The sequence below is a fragment of the Eschrichtius robustus genome, chromosome 12 (assembly GCF_028021215.1).
Source record: "Eschrichtius robustus isolate mEscRob2 chromosome 12, mEscRob2.pri, whole genome shotgun sequence".
In the NCBI taxonomy this organism is placed as follows: domain Eukaryota; kingdom Metazoa; phylum Chordata; class Mammalia; order Artiodactyla; family Eschrichtiidae; genus Eschrichtius; species Eschrichtius robustus.
The window spans coordinates 257,052-274,992 of NC_090835.1; the positions used below are offsets into that span (position 1 = coordinate 257,052).

Below are 17,941 nucleotides of genomic sequence, written 5' to 3' on the forward strand. Positions count from 1 at the left end.
CTGCAGCCGCCAAGGCAGAGAACCGTCCCAGGGCGGGTCTTGTCGCAAGAATCCGGGGGAGCGCGCCCTGCAGCCCGGGGAAGGGGGGAGACGATCTGCGCGACCCAACCGGCCCTTCCCCCGCCGGTCCCCCCAGCTCCGCCCCAGGGCCTGTCCCGCCCCCGAGCCCCCGCCCAGAGTCCCGGTCCGCGGGGTCGCGCGGAGGGGCCCGGGGAGCGCGGACGCCGGGTTTGGGGGCGGGAACTCCGGGCCCGGGGGCGGGGATTCCGGTTTTAGGGGGCGGGGACTCCGAGCCCGGGGGCGGGGCGGGGACTACGGGTTTTAGGGCGGGCTTTGGGAGAAGGCCGCCGTCCAGCCTCCTCCGTGGCCTTTGCGGCCTCGCTGCTCCTCCAACCGCGTCGCTTCCCGCCGCCGCCCGGGGGTGTCCGGTGAGTGCGGCTCTGCGCCCCATGGGCCCGGGGTGGGGTGGGCGGAGGGGGCGGCCCGGGGCTCCGAGGGCCCGGGGCCGGGTGCGCGGAGGGGGCGGCCCGGGGCTCCGAGGGCCCGGGGCCGGGTGCGCGGAGGGGGCGGCCCGGGGCTCCGAGGGCCCGGAGCGGGGTGGAGCAGAACGTACGCGGAAGAGGAGGCAGGACTGGGGGAGCAGGGGGCGGTCCGCGCGGCCGGGGTCAGGAGAGCGGGACGGGACACCCCTCGGCCCGGAGCGTGGGGGCCTGTCGCTCGGTAGCTCTGGGGCCCGCGCCCGCAACACCCGGCGTCGGCGCCGCCTGGCCCGCTCCCCACCCCCACCAGTGATGGGAAAGCACCCAGGTGGGTCCGGCACTGCCTGCCTTTAACGGCCCTTCCAGGTGATTCTGCTGCGGTGTAGTTAAAATCGCTGACTTAAAACGGCAGAGCCTCTGAGGGTTTGTGCTGGGGGTGGGGACAGGCCCCGTGTCCTGTGATGCAGATGCATTACTCCCCTGTGTCTTCACGACCCTAAGGAGGCACAGAAATTTAACTTTTCCAAGGACACACGTATAGGAGGGGAGGAGCTGTGGGGGGGGGGTGAGGCGCGTGGGGGGTGAGGCGCGCGTGGGGGGTGAGGCGCGTGGGGGGTGAGGCGCGTGTGGGGGTGAGGCGGGGGTGGAGGGTGAGGCGGGTGTGGGGGGGTGAGGCGCGTGTGGGGGGTGAGGCGGGGGAGGGGGGGTGAGGCGCGCGTGGGGGGTGAGGCGCGCGTGGCGGTGAGGCGCGTGTGGGGAGAGGCGCGCGTGGGGGGTGAGGCGCGCGTGTGGGGGTGAGGCGCGCGTGGGGGTGAGGCGCGTGTGGGGAGAGGCGCGCGTGGGGGGGTGAGGCGCGTGTGGGGGGTGAGGCGCGTGTGTGGGGGTGAGGCGCGCGTGGAGGGTGAGGCGCGTGTGTGGGGGGTGAGGCGCGCGTGGGGGGTGAGCTGCGCGTGGGGGGTGAGGCGCGCGTGTGGGGGTGAGGCGCGCGTGGAGGGTGAGGCGTGTGAGGGTGAGGCGCGCGGGGGGGTGAGGCGCGCGTGTGTGGGGGGGTGAGGTTCCTGTTGGGGAGTGAGGCGGGGGTGGGTGGGGCTGGGTGGAGTGGGTGCTGGGCTTGGCGGTCCTGCTGGAGCCTGGCTGCTCACCGCTGGCCTGGCTCGGGCGGCACGCAGGGAGGGGCCGATGGCTGCTGAGCGCAGAGGGACGGGTCTCTGTGGTTGTGTCCTGAAGGGTGGGGGAGAAGTGGACTGAGAGCTGGGGGGTAACTTGAGGTCAGGGGAGCTTGTTTTTGAGGCAAGTCCTAGAGCAGGTTCCTTTCCCAGCAGACGACCCTGCAGAGGTTGAGGGGAGAAACCGAGGTGAGCAGACCTTGCAGGTGGGCGTCCTTGAGCAGCTGAAGTGGGCCTGGGGCAGGGGGCTGCCTCTCTGGCCCTCTCCGCCCTGGTCGGGGTCAGCGGGGCAGTAATGGTCGGGCCGTCCCGGGGTCTGGTGAAGATTAAGGAGGTAAAGCATCGCCCCACGTGTCATGGGCGTGGAGTGGTTAGTTTTGAAGAGATGAGGGGTACGGCCCTGAGGCCCTGGGCCCACAGCCCTGTTCTGCTCAGCGTCCTCCCTCCTGTGGGTTCCACGTAGAATGCAGAGTGGGGACCCGAGGTCCCGCCGGCGGGTTTGGAGCACGGGCGGTGCTCGGTGGGGCAGGTCTGGACCCCTCCTCCCCCTCTGCTACTGCCTCTGCCCCATGGCCAGGGACTCTGGGCTGTTTCCACTTTGGGCTGTTAGGAGTAATGCTGCTCTGAACATTCTTATGCAAGTCTCTGTGGGCATGGGTTTTCTGTTCTACTGAACTGTACATTTTAAAGGGTGAATTTTTGGTATGTGATTTATACTTCAGTAAAAAGTATGAATCATTTGTGGAATAAGGTCAAGAAGCAGAACACTCCCAGCCTCTGCAGACTCTCTGAAATACCTACTCCCCGCCAGAGTAGTGCTAACTCCAGACAGGATCACACCTCAGCTTGTTCTATTTCTCCTTCACTTTTACCAACTATGACTACAGAGCTAAACAATAGATGGTCCTCTCCTTTTACTCTTTTTTTTTTGGGGGGTGGGGTGGGGGCTGCGCCACGCATGACTTGCGGGATCTTAGTTCCCTGACCAGGGATTGATCCCACGCCCTGGGCAGTGAAAGTGCAGAGTCCTAACAAATTTCTTTTTTTTTTTTTTTTTAACATCTTTATTGAAGTATAATTGCCTTACAATGGTGTGTTAGCTTCTGCTTTATAACAAAGTGAATCAGTTATACATATACAATATGTTCCCATTTCTCTTCCCTCTTGCATCTCCCTCCCTCCCACCCTCCCCATCCCACCCCTCTAGGTGGTCACAAAGCACCGAGCTGATCTCCCTGTGCTATGCGGCTGCTTCCCACTAGTTATCTATTTTACATTTGGTAGTGTATATGTGTCCATGACACTCTCTTACCCTGTCACATCTCCAAATTTCTAATTTGTTGGCATACAGTTGTTCATAGTATTCCCTCATAATTATTTTAAAATTTATAATTTTGGAAGTAATGTTCCCACTTAAGTATTTCAGTCTTTTCTCTTTTTTTCTTGGTCAGCTAAACGTTTGTCAATTTTTTCAGTCTTTCCAAAGACCCAGCCTTTGTATTTGTTGGTTTTCCCTATTGTTTTTCTATTCTTTGTTCCACTTATTACCACTCTAATCTTTATTACTTCCCACTCTGTATTTTTTCAGAGGGGTGGTGGTGATTCTGCTCTTTTTCATGATTTTTCTTAAGGTGAAAGATCATTTATTTGAGCTCTTCTTTTTTAACATTGGTACTTAAAGATATAAATTTCCCTCTAAACACTGTCTTCCCAGCATTCCATAAGTTTTGGTATGTTGTATTTTTATTTCTCTCAAATAATTTTCTGATTTCTTTTGTGTGTTCTTCTTTGACCCATCAGTTATTTGAGCATGTTTTTTAATTTGCACATATTTGTAATTTCCCAAATTTTCTTCTGTTATTTTTTCTAATTTCATTCCATTGTGACTGGAGAACATACTTTGTATGGTTTCAGTCCTTTTAAATTTGAGACTTGTTTTCTCCCCGATGTGTGGTCCATTCTGGAGAATGTTCCATGTGTACTTGATAACAATATATATTTTGCTGTTGCTGGGTTGCAGTGCTTTGTTTTCTATGTCTTATGGTTCTTTCTGTTCCTTTATCCTCCGTTACTGCCTTCTTTTGTACTAGATCTCATGTATTTTCTAGTGTGCCCTAACCTTTATCATTGTATTTATATATATGAGATATTTATAAGATATATATATATATTATATATATATAGTTATTTTTTTAGTGGTTGCTCTGAGGGTTACAAGTAGCACTTTAGCTTATAACCTTCTAACTCAAATTAATAGCAACTTAATTTACTAGTATATAAAAATTTTGTTCATATATAGCTCTGTGCCCACCCTTTTGTGGCCTTACTGTCATACAAGTTGCATCCTTCTACACTGTGTGCCCATCAACACTGATTTATAACTACTGCATTATGCAGTTGTCTTTAAATCAGATACAAGAAAAGCGTTACTAACAAAAAAATAGCGCTTACACTGTTTTTTAAAATATGCCTATTAGTTACCCTTGCTAATGCTCTTTATTTCTTCATGTGGACAAACAGCTGTCTGGGTCCTTTCATTTCAGCTTCAAAGTCTCCCTTTGGTATTTCCCCTAGGGCAGATGTGCTAGTGACAAATTCTCTCTTTTCGTTTATCAGGGAATCAATTTCACCTTCATTTTTGAAGGATAGTTTTGCTGCCCATAGAACTCTTCAAGCACTTTGAACGTGTTATGGCTTCTTGATTTCTTCTGGCTCCATGATGTCTGATGAGAAAGAGCTGTTACTGAGGATGCCTATACGCGATGGGTCATGCTTTCCTTCTTTAGATATGGTTCCTTAAGTTCTTTGAACATATTTTAAATAGCTGATTTAAAGCTTTTGTCTAGTTAGTCTGGACATTTAAAATAAAATAATGTGGCACCTCTGGAAATCAGATTCTCCCCTCTTCTTCTCAGGGTTGCTTGTTATTGCTGCTTATTGTAGATGTTGTTTGTTTCATGACTTGTCGGAACTAATTCTTTAGTCTGTTTTCTCTATTGTATGTGGCACTGAAGCCTCTGCTTAGTGATTGGCGGAGATTTCCTTGAATGCCATGCCTGGTGCCAATAGGTCTCTCAGTCCTTGCCAAAGGGGCCCTGTGTGCATGTCGGGGCATCCCTTCAACCCTCACTCGGGTAGTTGGTAGCCCTACCTTTGCCTTCACTTCCTGCTTGTACTGAGCCTCTAGATCAGCCAGAGGTGAGAGCTTGGGTCTCCTCGGGTATTTCCTGAGCATGTGCACAGCCCAATGCCAGTGGCCTTCTAGTGTCCTGGGATTGTATGGGACCTTTTCAAAACCCACGTAGGCATCTCATTCCCCAGCTTTTCCTTTTAGGCTTTTTGGCTAGTGTGTTGTTAACCCCAACTATTATCTACTGCCTCAGGCAGCCAAAAAGGGAAAAGTCTTTTTATACGAAGTGAACCACAAGTCAGGTGAAATACAGAGAGTCTGCAGCTGGCATCTTCTAGTGAGCTACCTGATGTCCAATAATGACAGTTCTTTGGGAACGAGGCTTTGAAAAAGCTCTGGCCCATTCTGATCTTTCCAGGCAGTTGGTTTTTAAGGCTGCTGCAGAGCTGGAGAGCAGCGGATGGGACTAAGGCAAGTTAAAACATGACAAACATCATGGGCATCACTCTGTGGCTGTTTGTGCTGAGATTCAGCATTTTTTCTTGAAGAAATGTGTTGCTGCAAGCCTTTGATTAATATCCATAGTTCTGAAAAAGAAGATTCTGACAGTTTTTGTCAGTTCTCTTGTTGCTTTTATGGAGGAAAGAATTTTCAGAAGTCCTAATACCTCCAGTTTTGCTGACTGCAGCTCATATATATTTAATGTTCACTTCTGTATGTGCTTTTTCCCCAAACATGTGCATATTGAAGTAAAGACTGTTGTAAATCCGGGTTGCAGGAGGCCATGTGGAACAGGCTCCAAGGGAAGGGCTGTGGCTTAGCCAGAATGATGCAGCCTCTGCTGGACAGACGGGCGTGAAAACCTACAGGCTGTCAGCCCCATGGGGGTCAGGAACTCTGCCCTACAACCCCGGTTGCTTTATGTCTCCCAGATTAAGGCTGCCAGGGGCTCAGCTGTACTCAGATGGACGGGACGGAGACCCGACAGCGGAGGCCAGAGGAGCTGGGCCTGCTGCACGGCCTCAGCACAGGAAGACTCCCTGAAGCCTCGGAAGATGGACTGCTGAGTGTCCCTGAGAGCCAAAGGGTGGCCCCTAAACCCCTGGGGCCTGAGCTCAGCAGGGAGACCACCTTGTCCATTGGCCTCCAGGTGACAGTGCCCTTCCTGTTTGCAGGCCTGGGACTGTCTGGGGCAGGCATCCTTTTGAACCATTTCCAGGTAAGAGGGGACTAAATGGGGATGGTGGGGGTGGGGTACTGTCTAATGTCAGCCTGGGGAGTAGGCAGGTACACATTGTGTCCAGCTTGGGGACAAGGGGCAAGACCTTCTCTTCTCAAATACCATTTTTCTATAATTTTGGCAAGGTTCTTTTAGTTACTGATGTCAGAGACTAACTTTAGCCCAGGTTAAGCTTTAAGAGACAGTTATTAGCTCATACAATTGAAATATCTGAGGGGCTGGATTTCAGGCCTGGCATGATCCAAGTGCTTAAATGGTATCAGGTTACTGGCTCTTTATCTGTCAGCTCCGTTTCATTTTCAGGCAAGATTCTCTACTTAGAGGGGAGGGTGGCCCTTGGCAGTCAATCCTTTGTAAGTGTGCTCTAAAAAAAAAAAAAAAGCTTTCCGCGTCCCTCGCTGCGGGCGTCGGGACAGAGCGGCGCAGTCCGCTCGGAGGGTTCTAGGCTAGCGGCTTCATTGCGGGCCCCACCGCCGCCGACCCCACTCCTCATTGGAGAGGAGATGGAGGGCCGGAACAGCGCCGTTGCCTCCAGCGTGCACAGGGCCCTTTTCATCGGGTCCTGCATTTACTTCGACCGCAAGAGGCAGAGTGACCCCAGCTTCAAGAACAGGCTGCGAGAACAAAGAAAGAAACAGAACCTTTCCAAGGAGAGAGCTGCACTTTCCAAGTTACCTGACCTTAAAGATGCTGAAGCCGTTCAGAAATTCTTCCTCAAAGAAATACAGCTTGGTGAAGAGTTACTAGCTCAAGGTGAGTATGAGAAGGGTGTGGACCATCTGACAAACGCAATTGCTGTGTGTGGACAGCCACAGCAGTTACTGCAAGTGTTGCAGCAAACTCTTCCACCACCAGTGTTCCAGATGCTTCTGACTAAGCTCCCAACAATTAGAGGATTGGAAGTGCTCAGAGCTTGGCTGAAGATGATGTGGAATGAGAAATATCACCATTAACCATCTCAATTAAAAAATATTTTAAAAATCTTTAAAAAAACAAAAAAGATGAAGACGAAGAGAGAGACTTCTTGGTCAATATCCACATCAGTCTGCAAAAATTGACCCTGCTGTCAAGTGTCCACTCCTGTTCCAATTAGTGCATCCTGAGGGATGACATTCTCTGCTCGGCAGCTTGACTTCTCTTGTCGTCACCCTATGAGGGGAGGTAAGCCCCTTGATTTACACTCTAACAGAGCCCCATAGCGTGAGGAACTGGGAGTTACCCATCAGACAACAAAGCTACCAGTGTACCATCCCTTTCTTGTTCTTTGAGTATCAAAAGCCCCACTCCTCCATCAGCATGATCGGCAGAAGTCCTCCCTGGAAAAGCGTGGTACCTAAGAATAATTGAAGCCGTTAGTGGCCAGGTCGTCGCTGTTGGTTGTCAAGGAGCTGAGAACACAGACTGTCTGGAATGGTGAGCCGGGAGGGGCGGCAGCCTCTGCCCCTCTTGCTGCAGGCGCTCCGTGCCCAGGGAACTTAGGCCTGCCCCTCACTGATTTGGAACCAGTCGGGGTTTGAGTCCCAGTCTGCCACTTAGCTGTAAGGCTCGTGCTTTAAAATTTTTTAGACCAACACTTAAAAATCAAGAGATGTCACATAAAAATTCAAGTTCCTGTTTTCCCTTGAAAATCTGGCAACTCTTCCAACAATGGACCCACATTCCCTCACAGCCACAGTTAGTGGTCACTGCCCTCTTGGTGTCCACGGTCCCCATCGTCCCTCGGTCTGCACCCACTTCACTCTGCTACCTGCCCGCCCCTCCCCTGCCACCTGGGGTCCTCAGTGACCCTTCCAGCCCGTGCAGTCCGGTTCCTCGTAGCGTCACAGCACTGGTGACGGCCAGCTGCCCTCCCAGGTTCCTCCCGGACCTGCTCAGGCCCCAGCATGGCTATGTGTCACGCCAGAGTTCCTGCCCTGGTGTGACTCAGCCCCAGGCCCCCGTTTGGTCTCTGTGATCCCCAGACCCCTCAGCCCTCTCCTTCCTCCAGTGACCTGGTGCCCTGCGGCCCCATATCCTTCTTTACCCGGTGGTGAGTCACACCGCTGTAGCCTCCAGAGCACCTTGGGGCCTGGCTTCCGCGTCCCAGAAGTTCACATGCCGCAGACCTCCCCCAAGAATTCCCTCTTCCACCTGAAGACCGCCAGCCTCCTCACCACCCTCCTCGCCACCCTCCTCGCCACCCTGCTGACTCTGTCTCCCTGAAGTCTGTTCTCTGTGCCGCGATTTTCAAAAAGCCTATTTCATTGTGTGTTCAGTATAACACCACCGAGCATGTATCCCCTGCACATGCACACGTGCTCACTGATACATACGGACACGCGTGTGTAGGTCACGTACGTGTGCATATTTATACACACATTGGTTGATATATGTATGTCTGTATATTTACACACAAGTATGTATAAGTCCCCTGCACACACACGCTGGTTTATAAGTTGCACTTGGAGTGGCAGGTAACAGAACACCGTGTGGCTTGGAGCCCAGACTCCAGAGCAGAACCAGCTGGGTTTGCGTCTGACCTTTGTCACTGGCACAGGCCGCCCTGTGTTTCTGGTTTTCTCCTCTTAAACCAGAGCTAAGGGAGAACTGCCCAGGTCGGGCTCCCGGGAGGGCTGTGACACGCGGTGCCGGGGCCTTGGACTTGGGCCTGGCCCATGAGGGTTCGTGGCCGACGTTCTTATTCTCGTCGATACTCCATCACAGGTAGTTCTGTGCTGATGTTTAAGAACTTATACAAAAGCTGCAACTCAGATAAGAATTAGAGATACCTGTTCTAGTGTTTCCTTCCCATGCCTGGGGGCGGGGCCCGGCCAAGCAGCCCCACGATGCAGCTCTCCCCAAGTTTTAAACCTCTGTGCACTTGCCTACTGCCTCTGGGATAAAGCTCCCAAGCTCCTAAAATGCATCCGAACATCCTGGGCTCACCTGGCTGTATCAGGATGCTTGCAGCCACAGGTACCAGAAAACCCGACTTACAGTGGGTTAAGTAAGAAGAAAATACGTCATCTCCCAAAACGAGGTTTCCAGGATAGGGCGATTCCGGGGTTGGAAAGTGGTGTCACCACCAGCCAACAATGTGTCTGAGGACCCGGCGTCTTCCCAAATCCTGCTGGTCAGCCTCCACAGGTCAGCTTTGTCCTAGAGGCACGTCGTGTCCAGAGGGAGAAAAGTAGGCCGTGTTCTGGTTCCTCCTCAAGTGCAAGGAAACTTCCCCGGGGACTAGCTCCCCAGCCTCTCCCCGGCCAGATGGAAGCCACATGTAGGCAGAGGGGCTGGAACAGCGTGATGAGCGGGCCTAAGTCGTGGTCCGAGGGGTGGGTCCTGCTGCTCCGCGGCCTCACCTGGGCCTCCCCTCCCCTGTCTCCTCTTCCCCCTCCCGGGTCCCTAGGAGCCTTTCCTGGGACGCCGCCCCCGACATCACTTCCTGGGGCGTTGGCCTCTACCTCCTCGGTTGAATGAGACTCCCTGAGCCCAGAGGCTGCACTTTTTTTTTTTTTTTAATACATTTGTTTTTCTGCAAAAGTAAAGCATTCAGGTGCCCGAAAGGTTAGCATGTGCACGGGGACAGGACGTGCTCCCTGCCTGTCCCCAGGCTCTCACTTCTCCAGGGCAGCCAGGACCTGCACCTCTCGTCTGCCTCTGTGCATTCCTCTCACCCTTTTACCCACGTGGTGGCACATACAAACTGTTGTGTGTTTTGCTTTTTTCGCTTTACAGTGTATCTCAGAGGTTATTCTTTGTAACTATGTTAAGAGCTTCCTTTTTTTTAAAAAGATTTATTATTTATTTACTTTTATTTATTTTTGGCTGCGTTGGGTCTTAGTTGCAGTGCACGGGCTTCTCTCTAGTTGTGGCGTGTGGGTTTTCTCTAGTTGTGGCACGCGGGCTCCAGAGGGCGTGGGCTCTCTAGTTGAGGGGCACAAGCTCAGTAGTTGTGGTGTGCGGGCTTAGTTGCTCCACGGCATGTGGGTTCTTAGTTCACTGACCAGGGATGGAACCTGCGTCCCCTGCAATGGAAGGCGGATTCTTTACCACTGGACCACCAGGGAAGTCCCAAGAGCTTCCTTTTTTTTAATGGTCGTTCAGTATCCCATCAGGCAGACATACCAGAGTTTATTCACCATTTTTCCTCTGATGTTTGTTTAAGTTTCACAGCTATGTTAGTTTGCTCGGGCTGCTGTGACAAAGTACCACAGATGGGGTGCTTTAAACAACAGACATTTATTCTCCCGTCCTGGAGGCTGGATGTCTGAGATCCAGGCGTCGGCAGGGCCTCTCTCCTTGGCGTGTAGATGGCTGCCTCCTCCCTGTGTCCTCACGTGGTCGTCCCTGTGTCTGTCTGTGTCCGCGTCTCCTCTGACTATAAGGAGCTATTGGATCTGGGCCACCCCCCCCCACTTCCAGCTTTCTGTCTCCAAATGCAGTCCCATTCTGAGATGCTGGGGACCGGGGAGGGGCACACAAGTCAGCACTTAACAACTTAGAGCAGCACTGCTGCAGCGCCACGTTCTTTACACGTCTGGGTGAAGGAGTGGGACGTATTGCTGCAGGTAGAGCTGCTGGGTCAAAGGGCATAGGCGTCCGTAACCATGATAGACGTGGGGCTGCTCCCACCTCCCTTAACGGTGTATCTTCAGCCTCTGTGATCTTTCACGACCTGGCAGTGGATCGTACACTGTGCGCTGTGGCCTCTGCCCCAGGGAGTGAGCTGTCCCGGGGCTCGGAGCTTAAGCAGCCCCTGTGCCCCACGGCTGCTGTGGGACAGCAGTCAGCAGAGCTGGGTTTCGGCTTCAGGTGTCGTGATGCTGCAGCCGAGGGTCCGCGTGCTGAGGCCTTCATCCCTTCCCCTCGGGCATGTCCAGCATGGCAGCTTCATCCAGGTGTGGGGTCGGAGAAGGAGACCATCTGCTAGCGAGATGGGTCCCAGGAGTAGCGTCTTTGCCGGCTACCGGACGCGTCAAGTCCCTGAGGTCAGCTCACCCTGGGGGTCGTGGTTCAGAGGCCAGGATCCGTGGAGGCCGTCACTGGGACCGCCAGCGGTGTTCACTGTAGTGGGATTTGCATTTCTCATCAGGAGTGAGTGAGGTTGAGTATCTTTGGATATGTCCTTTGTCCGTATTTCTGAGGAGTGGTTTTTGTTTCTGTATTGATACTTCGGGGCTCTTTACATCTTAAGGAAGTTGGCCCTTCCATTGTGATATGGATTGTAAATATGTTTCCCATTTTTCCATTTATCTTTTGACATTGGTTTTGGTGGTTTTTTTGCTGTGCGTGTAGTTTTTTCTGTAGTTAGATTAACACACTCTCTTTCGAGGGTCCAAGCCTGCGTCCTCCTCAGCGACAGCGGCTGCCCCTCATGCAGCTGCCCTGCCCCCCAGGCCCCTGCAGGCCACACAGGCCACAGGTCAGAGGGCACCTCTCGGGAAGGAGGAAGCCCCACTCTGTCGTGCGTCTGCGCTCTGCATTGCGCGCAGCAAGAGTTCAGGCTGGCCGTCTGTGGACACTGAGCTGGTCTGCAGAGGGGCCAGAAGCCCCGGGCCCCGAGTGCGGATGGGCGTAACGGGAGGGAGGGAGGGTCCTGCAGGGGTCACGCCTTAGCAAAGACACGGGGTGGCCTGGAGAGGCTGGGAGGGCAAGCGGGCGGCTAGAGGGCCGAGGCGGGGGGTGAGAGCTGAGGGAAGAAGCTGAGGCTGGGCTGGGTAACACAGGGGTGAGGTCAGCCTGTCCATCACCTCCTGCCCCGGGGTGGGGGGCGGCCAAGCACACAGCACTGGCTGTGTTGAGCGCTCACGTGCGCTCACAGCCAGGGAGGGCCTTCAGGGCAGCGCTGGGCGCAGGCTGAGCCGGCTGGGGTGGGCGCCCGAGCCTGCTGCCCGCTGCCCCCTGGATATGAAGGGCTCCTTACCCTCAGGCACGGAGTGGAGGCCGCTCGGGGCCCCCGCTCCCCCCATGCCACAGCCGCGCACGGCCTTGCACCCCATTGACCCTGGACGCCCTGATACCAGCCTAGACCCGGTGCTGACTGGGACCTCCAGGGAGTGGGCTCTTGACGGGACGCAGAACTTACGGGGGCCCCTTGGTGGCCAGTAAAGGCGATTGAGGGGCCGGTGTGGGTGTGCCTCCCCCCAGGGCGAGTCCGTGTTCGCCAGTACCTGCGGCAGTGCTGACGCCAGGGCTCCTCTTGCTGCCTTGGAACTGAGCAGGAGCTGCGGGAGGGCCGCTGTGCCCCTTGGCTCAGCGCCGGCCTCGGGGGGGGGGGGCAGGGGGGTGGCTGTCCCCATGAGAAGTGGAAGGACGAGGGTCCCAGCAGGCCTGTGGCCTTAGTGCAGGCAGACACATCTGTCGCCCTTTGTGTTTGGAGTGTCCAGGAGGCGGGGTTCCCAGAGTTCGTTCCCTAAACGAGACGGCCCTTAGGCAGTGGCCCAGGCATCTAAAAGGCACAGAGCCAGGCGGCCGGTGCTGAGGTGCTGCCTGGAGGTCGGGCACCTGTGCTGACCACTGGGTGGCTCGGGTCCTGCACCAGGGACATCCGGTCAGGATGGGAGGGTGGTGACCTCCGCCGAGCGCCACCGTGACACCCACGAAGTGCACAGACCCCACTGGGCCCACCCAGTTGATCTCGGGGGCTCCCAGGAGCCCAGGTTTGGGGGTCACCTCCTCTGGTCTGTGGCATCTGACTCAGGACAGGGAGGCCGCCCACTGCGGGTGGGAGGTGCCGGGGGCCCAGGGTTGGCTCCCCGCCCCGTATTGAGGCTGCCCTCCTTGGTCGCCATGCCTCCCAAGGCCCACGGGCAGCCGGGCTGCGAGGGCCCACTTCCCAGGAGAGCAGGGCGTGTACCTGCGTCATGGCTCAGCTGGTGGGCGGCGCAGGCCGGGGGAAGTTTCTGGCGTCAGCTTAAAGCCCTCAGTGGTCCAGGGGCTCCGGAGGCTCTTGAGGGTTCTCTTCAGTGGAGGCGTCTCTGGGGCCCGATGGGGGTGCCTGCCGGCTCTAATGGAGCCTCTTGTCGGTGGGGCCCGTTCAAGGCAGGCTGCTCGGCAAGTACGGCCTAAATGGGCAGGAGTAAACTTTGCACGTGAAGACGGTCACCTCCAGAATCCACAAAGCCCGCACAGGTACTGGGCTGTGTTCGCACGTCAGGATGGGCTGCTCCCGGTGAGCAGAGGGTCTTAGGGGTCTGAGCGAGGGGAGGCTCGCCCTGCGAGGGCCGTGGCGGCCCATCCTCTTTGGGGGGGGCTCCTTTGTGAGTGTTCGGGTGTCTCAGGGAAGGTGTCCCGTGAGTCTGTTGAGGGGCGGCCATCGTGTAGCGCCAGCCCCGTGGAAGGTGCAGCAAAGGCCCGACCTGCAGAGAGCCTGCGGCGGCAGGTCCGCCTGGGAGAAGCGAAGGTCAGCACGCCGAGAGTGCTGAAGTGGGCGCTGAGCGGAGCGTGCTAGCCGGATCTGCAGGGCACAGCGTTTACCGGCTGCCGCCTGGGTGCGGTCAGTGTCCCGACGAGATAGGTGTTGGGTGTGGGGCCCACAGCACGGGACCCCAGCTTTACGGCTGCGGTCACCACTGCGAGGCGGTTTGTCTCTGCCAGGTTTAAGAACAGAGCTGGGTGGTCAAGTGGAGAGCAGCGGGTACCCCCTTCCCTCAGTAGGCCTCGCGAGACCAGGTTCAACCCCAAGGGCCAGTCTCAACGTGGTGGCCTGCGTTGGGCTGCATTAACTATTTTAACCGGGGAGGGGGGTGCCACAGGGTCCCCTTTCGTCAGCCAATTTGTAAGTCAGGCTGGCAGCAGGGGTGCCTGATACGGTCCGTTCACCGTCGTTCCGGCCTCAGGGAGGTGGTGACCCCGGGGCAGCTCGCGCACAAGCCGGCCAGCGGGACTCTGTCCCCGGCGGCCTTCACCGTGTCGGGAGCTGGTCAGTCAGCAGAAAGCAGCTGGTGAGGCTGCCGGGCGTGCTCCGTGAGGGGCGGGCCGTCCTGTTCGTGACGCCAGCTGCAGTGACAGTGACGGCCTCCTCGAGGGACCTGCGCCTGGACAGGTGAGCGCAGAGTTCATCAGGCCCGGGGGAGGGCGTGCCTCCCACGTGGGGCCCTCAGGGCTGCGCTCAGGAGCGCCAGCTGCCAGAGGCTGTGCTGGCGGGCGTTGTAAGGACACGTACCGGTTTCTGTGGGGCTGTGACTGACTCGTTCGTGTTCCGTGGGCTCCTCGGGGGTCGGGGCGGCAGCGGTGGGGCTGCCCCAGGCCCTGCTGGCTTTACCAGGTGTCCAGGCAGCACATCATAGGAATAATGTGGGCCCTACACGGCTCAACTCGTGGAAGGCTGATGGGTCTCTTTCTGTCTGCTTCTACAGTGCTGCTTGTTTGTTCGTCCACACAGCACACGCGTGGGCCACGGGCCAGCGCTGTGCCGGAAGCTGCGGTGGACGGGGTGCCGGGCCTGTTCTTGGCCGTCACGGCCGAGCAGGGAGCGACAGGGGCATGAGTCGGAGTTAGGCAGCGGCAAGGGCTACGGGGAAACGAAGGGGCAGAGCTGGGTGACAGCCGGAGCAGCCTTGAGGGGGTTGCCGGGAAGGCGTCCCTGAGGAGGGGGCTCTGGGCTGAGGCCTGTGTGGCGAGGGGGCTAGTCGGCCGGGGTGGGGGCACTCGGTCCCACATGGTCACCGGCAGGTGCGTTCTGCCGGCCGAGTTGGAAGCAAAAATGAAGACGACCTTTCCTGTTGCTGAGAACGTAACTGCCTTGACCTCTGGGACCTCAGCAGGATGGGGGGATTCAGGCCTTTAAGAGTGACCGTTTCGCTCAGAACCAGTCCAGGCTCAAGGTGACCCGCGAGAGGGCGGGAGGCCGTTGGGAAGGTGTGCTCCTGGGAAAAAAACTGTTCCCACCGAGGACCCCGAGACTGACATGAGGACCGGCCGTGCCCCCGCCCTCCGCGGCTGCTCCTAACTGTCCCGCAAGTTGAGGGGTTGAGGGGGTTCTGATGCCGCAGCTCTGGGTGCGCAGGGGCTGGGCTCCCGTGTCCGGAGCGCCTGGTGGTTCTGAGCAGCGTGAGCTGAGACCCTTCTGGTGGGGCGGCGGGAGGTGGTCAGAGGCCTGGGGAGGGCAGGGACTCTTCAAGGTCACCCAGAGCCACCTGGCACCTGACCCAGATTCCTCCCGAGGCCCAGCACAGCCCCAGAATCCAGCTCAGGCCCTTGGAGACTTTCCACTATGCTCCTGAGCTCCTGTGAAAGTCACATTTCCGATCTCCTCGACTGTGAGCCAGTGAGCTGTGTTGACATATTTTGTTCTCATGTTGCATGGGAAAGTAATCTTCCGCACACGATGGCATCTTTTATTTGTTTTTGGTGACAGTTTATTTTTTGATGGTTATAAAAGCAAATAATCACAATAGATATACAGAAAGTTATGAAATAAAGGTCACTTAGGATCCCACCACCTAAAAGTACCCACTTTTAGCATTTTGGTATATAACCTACTAAATTGTTCACTGCTTGTGTGTGTGTACTTATTTCTCATTATTTTTTAAACAAAAATGAGAAACATTTTTGTAATGATTTATAACCTGCTGAATTAGGGATCTTTCCCATATGTAATCATGCAAGTAGTTGTCTATTTCCACATCTTCTGTCCTGATGAGAGTGGTCAGGGACCCACTGTGTATGATTTCATGTTGTATTATGACGTTCGACCGCTTTTAAAACTGTAAAGAGATCACAGGAGGTGCTGAAGCCAGGAGAAAGAAATCGCTAGTTGGGGGCCGGTCCAGCTGCGGGCCTGGGGACTGGGGCAGCCAGCGTCCAGAGTGGGCCCGCTGAGAGGGGTCTGTCTTAAACGAGCTAGCGGCCTTAGGTGCGTCAACTTCTGCCACACTTTCCTTAGAAATGTGCTGTTTCTCTCAGCCTCCTGCTGGTTCAGACTCCTGTGTGAACAAACGGACCCTCACCTCAGAGGCGGGCAGCAGCGGGGGCAGTGGGCACTGGGGTCGGGGGTCGGGGGTCGAGGTCCTGGCCCCGCCTGTGAGGCTGACTTGGGGGGTGGTCATGCGCAAACCCTCACGGGGCCGTCAGCTTCTCATTTGCAAAACCGGGACCTTTGCTTCCTGGTGCGTGGCCCGGGGGTGCCTTGAGAGTCTGGTGACGGATGGAATGTGACGTGTGTGCACGTGAAAGGGCACGGGGGGTCAGCTGTGGCCTGAAAGCTCAGGGAGAGTCTGGGGTGCGCAGGGAGGTTAGGAGTTGCTGCATTATCTGAGAAGGTCCCCTTTGCTCCTGCTCTGCAGCAAACCGCGCCTGACTCTGTGGCTGGCAGGAAGCCCGCTGTCAGTTTAATCTCAGATCTTTCATTTGGACGCCACTCAGCGAGCAGCTGGTGGGACACACAGTCCAGGACCGTCCCCTCCTGTGACAGGACGGCTGCTGCTGGCTGCTCACGGGGCCGCAGCCAGAACACACCCGAGCTTCTCCTCGGTGGGGTGGCGGGGTCCCGAGCGCGAGCATCTCCGGAGGTGGGCGGTGGAAGCCGTCAGGACCCCGGGATCGGGGCCCAGGACTGGACGGGGGCAGCGTCTCCTGCGCTCACACACAAGGGGCCGACAGACCCCAGCCCTCGCTGGGAAGTGGGGCTCCTTCTGTCTGGCTCCTGGGAGGGACTTCATGAGAAAGTGAAGGGGGCGAGGAAAGATGCAGTGAAACATCGTGGGCGCGAGGGAAACGGCCGTCAGGGTCTGGCTGGAGTTGGCGAGGAGGGAATCGGGCTTGGCCAGCCCTGTGGGATCTAGGGTGCTGAGGGCTGGACTCCAGGCTGAGGGCTGGGCTTGGGCGTGGGGTGGACTGTCCGAAGGAGGGGAACCGGCCGAGGTGCACAAGAGGTGTGAGCGAGCATCCAGCCCTCGGCTTTGGGCTCCTGCTGGCTCTGGCCTTGACCCTGCTCAGCCCGCCCTCAGGCCTGGACGCTGTCCCCGGCATCTGTGGCATGCACAGTGGACACACTCATTTATTCCACGTAGAGACCCCCCTCTCCTCGGGGTCGGGGTCGGGACGGCAGCTCAAGGCTGGTCTAACCGCTGTCGGCGCAAGCCTGGGCCTCTAAGAAGCACCTTACAAGTCTCTGTCCTTTGAGAGACAGCAGGGCTGCATTCTTTCTGTGAACACAGCCTCTTCCTGTGGCCGTGAGCCCCTCGACACCTAGGTCAAGTGGCCGCAGGGCACAGCTTCTTTCTTGGGGGGCCTTCAGGCCTCTCGACCTTGAGGGGTGACAGTCCTCAGGGGCTCAGACCTGGCCCGAGGAACAGGTTCCTCAGGCTGAGATGTCCCCAGGCCCCGTGCGGCCTCACCAAGGCCAGGCCTCACGTGGCTCCGGCTCTCTGGTCTAGCCCGAGCCAGCGTGGGCCGGACAGCTGGACGCTGTCAAGGTCGCTCCAGGGGACAGGGAGCCTCCTCGTGGGAGGCCAGCCGAGGGAGGTCCCACCGGGCACGGCAGCCACTCTCGGAGGAGAACCTGATCTTCGGGGAGTGGACAGCAGGAGTGGCCGAGCCCTGAGCGAGGCTGAGTCACCCGGCCTTTGTTTGTCACCGTTGGCTCTGGCCCTCGGCCGAGGGGCAGTGGACACTGTCCACAGCACAGGGCGCCTGGCAGCTCTGCCCGGGTGGACTCCTTAGGAAACACATCCTGGTGTGGGCGGAGTCCGGTGTTGGGGGCGCCCAGGCTTGGACATCCAGGGAATGCGTCACCGGCCTGGCCATGGTGGTCACCCAGCTGGACCTGGAGCTCCACTCTCAGGGCTCGAAGCTGCGAGGCTTCCGCTGTGAGCTCACCCGCTGCCCCCGCGGGGTCCTCCCCGAGACCACCGTCACCATTGTGGGCCAGGTTGTGGTGCCCGTTGTGCTGTCTGGCCTCGGCATGGTGACGGCTGGCCTGCTGATGAACACCGTCCAAGTG

The 17,941-nt window shown here is 56.9% G+C and overlaps 1 protein-coding gene and 1 pseudogene across 3 annotated transcripts in view; both read left to right on the forward strand.

Annotated features, from left to right (window-relative positions):
* The first annotated feature begins 330 nt into the window (after positions 1–330).
* SLC41A3 (solute carrier family 41 member 3) overlaps positions 331–17,941 on the forward strand; it is a 62,362-nt gene continuing 44,751 nt past the window's right edge. The window contains exons 1-2 of one of the 3 annotated variants that reach the window (XM_068558618.1): positions 331–428; positions 5,708–5,994. In XM_068558618.1, coding sequence (XP_068414719.1) covers positions 5,740–5,994 — 255 coding nt within the window. In that variant the 5' untranslated portion in view covers positions 331–428; positions 5,708–5,739. Of the gene's footprint in view, positions 429–663; positions 846–5,707; positions 5,995–17,941 lie in introns of those variants that run through there. The other 2 variants (XM_068558620.1, XM_068558619.1) reach the window with 2 other exon arrangements.
* LOC137774177 (mitochondrial import receptor subunit TOM20 homolog) lies at positions 6,519–6,952 on the forward strand (annotated as a pseudogene).